The sequence below is a fragment of the Fulmarus glacialis genome, unplaced genomic scaffold, assembly GCF_000690835.1.
Source record: "Fulmarus glacialis isolate BGI_N327 unplaced genomic scaffold, ASM69083v1 C14258439, whole genome shotgun sequence".
NCBI lineage: Eukaryota > Metazoa > Chordata > Aves > Procellariiformes > Procellariidae > Fulmarus > Fulmarus glacialis.
The window spans coordinates 1-2054 of record NW_009242922.1 but is presented as its reverse complement, the minus strand read 5'-3'; the positions used below and the strand labels follow the sequence as shown (position 1 = coordinate 2054).

At 51.3% G+C, this 2054-nt stretch overlaps 1 protein-coding gene across 1 annotated transcript; it reads right to left on the bottom strand.

Annotated features, from left to right (window-relative positions):
- Positions 1-298: 298 nt before the first annotated feature.
- On the bottom strand, positions 299-2007 carry LOC104071910 (chromosome unknown open reading frame, human C14orf1; the record flags this gene model as incomplete). The annotated part of the gene is made up of 4 exons (XM_009586374.1): positions 299-378; positions 548-666; positions 794-898; positions 1917-2007. Coding segments are annotated over 4 exons (395 nt in total), but the record flags the coding sequence as incomplete, so codon positions are not given.
- Between the last annotated feature and the right edge of the window lie 47 nt (positions 2008-2054).

Here is a 2054-nt window from a genome sequence, read left to right as displayed (position 1 = left end):
CCACAGGTACACTGGGAAAGAAGTCCTTAGTGCACTGGGCACGCCCGAGACATTCGCTGCTATCCTTCGGGGAGGCAGTCACCAACTGCCCCCCGCAAGCTTTGACACAAACTCCCCTAGGACTTGGTCTTTGACATGTTGCCTGGATAAGAAAAAACACCTGGTAATGAAGAATGATTGACACAGTCCAATATTGATCTGCCAGTGGGACTGGTGTCCTGGAGAAGTTCAGCCGGCTTTAGTGGAAGTTTGGCAGTGAAGATAGGAGACAACGCTGACCTACACAGGGCCCTCAGCTTCAGTTTTTCTTCTTGTTTTGCGACAGTGCTTCTACCTCCAGGTACTGCAGCCCAATCAACATTCCCAAGATAGAGAAACCTGTGATGGACATACAGGATAAGTTGTGTATAAAATGCTGGACAGGAGATGAGACATTCCCTCCCACCATCCCCTCCCTGCCCTTAGCTCATAGCCCCGTGGAGAGTTTTTCTGGGGGGTCATAGCTCCAAGGAGAGTTTGTTTTGGGAGGATGCAGAGCTCTACTTACTTGCTACCATGAGGGGTGCCATAACTCCAATTGTCAAGGCTGTAGTGTGGTAAATGAAGACCTCGGAGAGGAAGTGAACAAGGGCCAAAAAGAAGGTGAAGAGCGTGATGTAATAGAGGCTGTTGGAGAGCAGAAAGAAGCAGGTTATCATATAGCCCATAGTACGGGCATGAGCATGGCTGAGTGGAAAAGAGGCAAACCTGCATGCTGCCCCCTCTGTCCTCACTGTGGCAGCACAGAGGGCACTTGGTCCCTTGTCTAGTGAGGTGCAAAAGCTCCCTGGGCAACAGCTGAGAGAAAAATGGGGCAGCTTGTTCAATGGCACATTGAAAGTCACAGGCATTATCTGGCCTGAAGGCAGGTGAAGAGGGAAGAGCAAGAGTAGGGCACCGGTGAAGTAAGAAGCATGTGTGCACACAAAAAGAGGGTGAGAACTGGATGAGCCGAGAACTAGGGCGACAGGACTTGGCTGACTCCAGGCTGCATCACCCATCACATCTTCCCACCTGTGCTCTGCTACCCTCTAGGGGCCACAACTGTGGAAAGGGAGCAGGTCCAAGAGATGCAAGATAGAAAATCCTTCTAAGAAACAACTGGCTTCATAGTAATTGGCATTGCCACCACCCCCTAAAAACAGATAATTGAGTCCCTGCACCTCCCTACCACAGACAAGCCTAGGCAATCTAAGGACATGCTGCCAGGTGAACAGTGACTTCTGCTGCAGGGCTGGGGGAGGCGGTGACAAAAGAGTGAGTTCTAGCAATCTCCAACACAGGCTTTGTCTAGCACAGCCCCAGAGTCAGCCTGCTTGGAAATCCCTCTCAGAAATACTTCTGTTACCACAGGGAGAAATGGCCTGCCTCCCACCACAGCATCAGGCTGCACCTCAGGCCTTGTCCTCAGCCCCAGATAAGAGTGTATGGAAGAAGGCAGCGGGTTAAGACCACTGCAAGGGGCCTCTCAGCCTGCCACTGTCTTTAGCTGAGCTGTCATAGGAAAAGAAGTACCGAGCATCAATCAGACCACAGCATTAGCGATTGCTTAATGTCAACAGAGCAGCAACACCATCAGAAGATGCTTTCCAAGCTGGAGCTCAGAAATTTGTGACATAAGAAGTTCTCAGATCTACCAATTTCTGCCTGAGCTAAGAAACAGAACTGAAATGCGCAGGCTCTCCCACAGAGGCAGAGAGAAGCAGCAGTTTACACACAATCCCGCGCTGCTATTTAAGCTTTTCAGGGGAACGCTTTCAACCCTATAGAAAGTTCAGGAACAGCTTTTGATTTCCCACCTCCTCCGCGCTGCCCTCTAAGCTCAGGTTGTGACTAGCAAGCAAACCGAAGGATTTCTCTGGTGCTCCTTTACATACGTCCTATTGCGGATGTCGATGGCGCAGAGACAGCGGATCACTGATGACAGCAGGGTCCAGACGCCAAAGGTCCGAGCCTGGAGCCCGTTCACTGCGCAAAGAAGGGGGGAGCACATGGAGAGCACGCACACCCCGCCT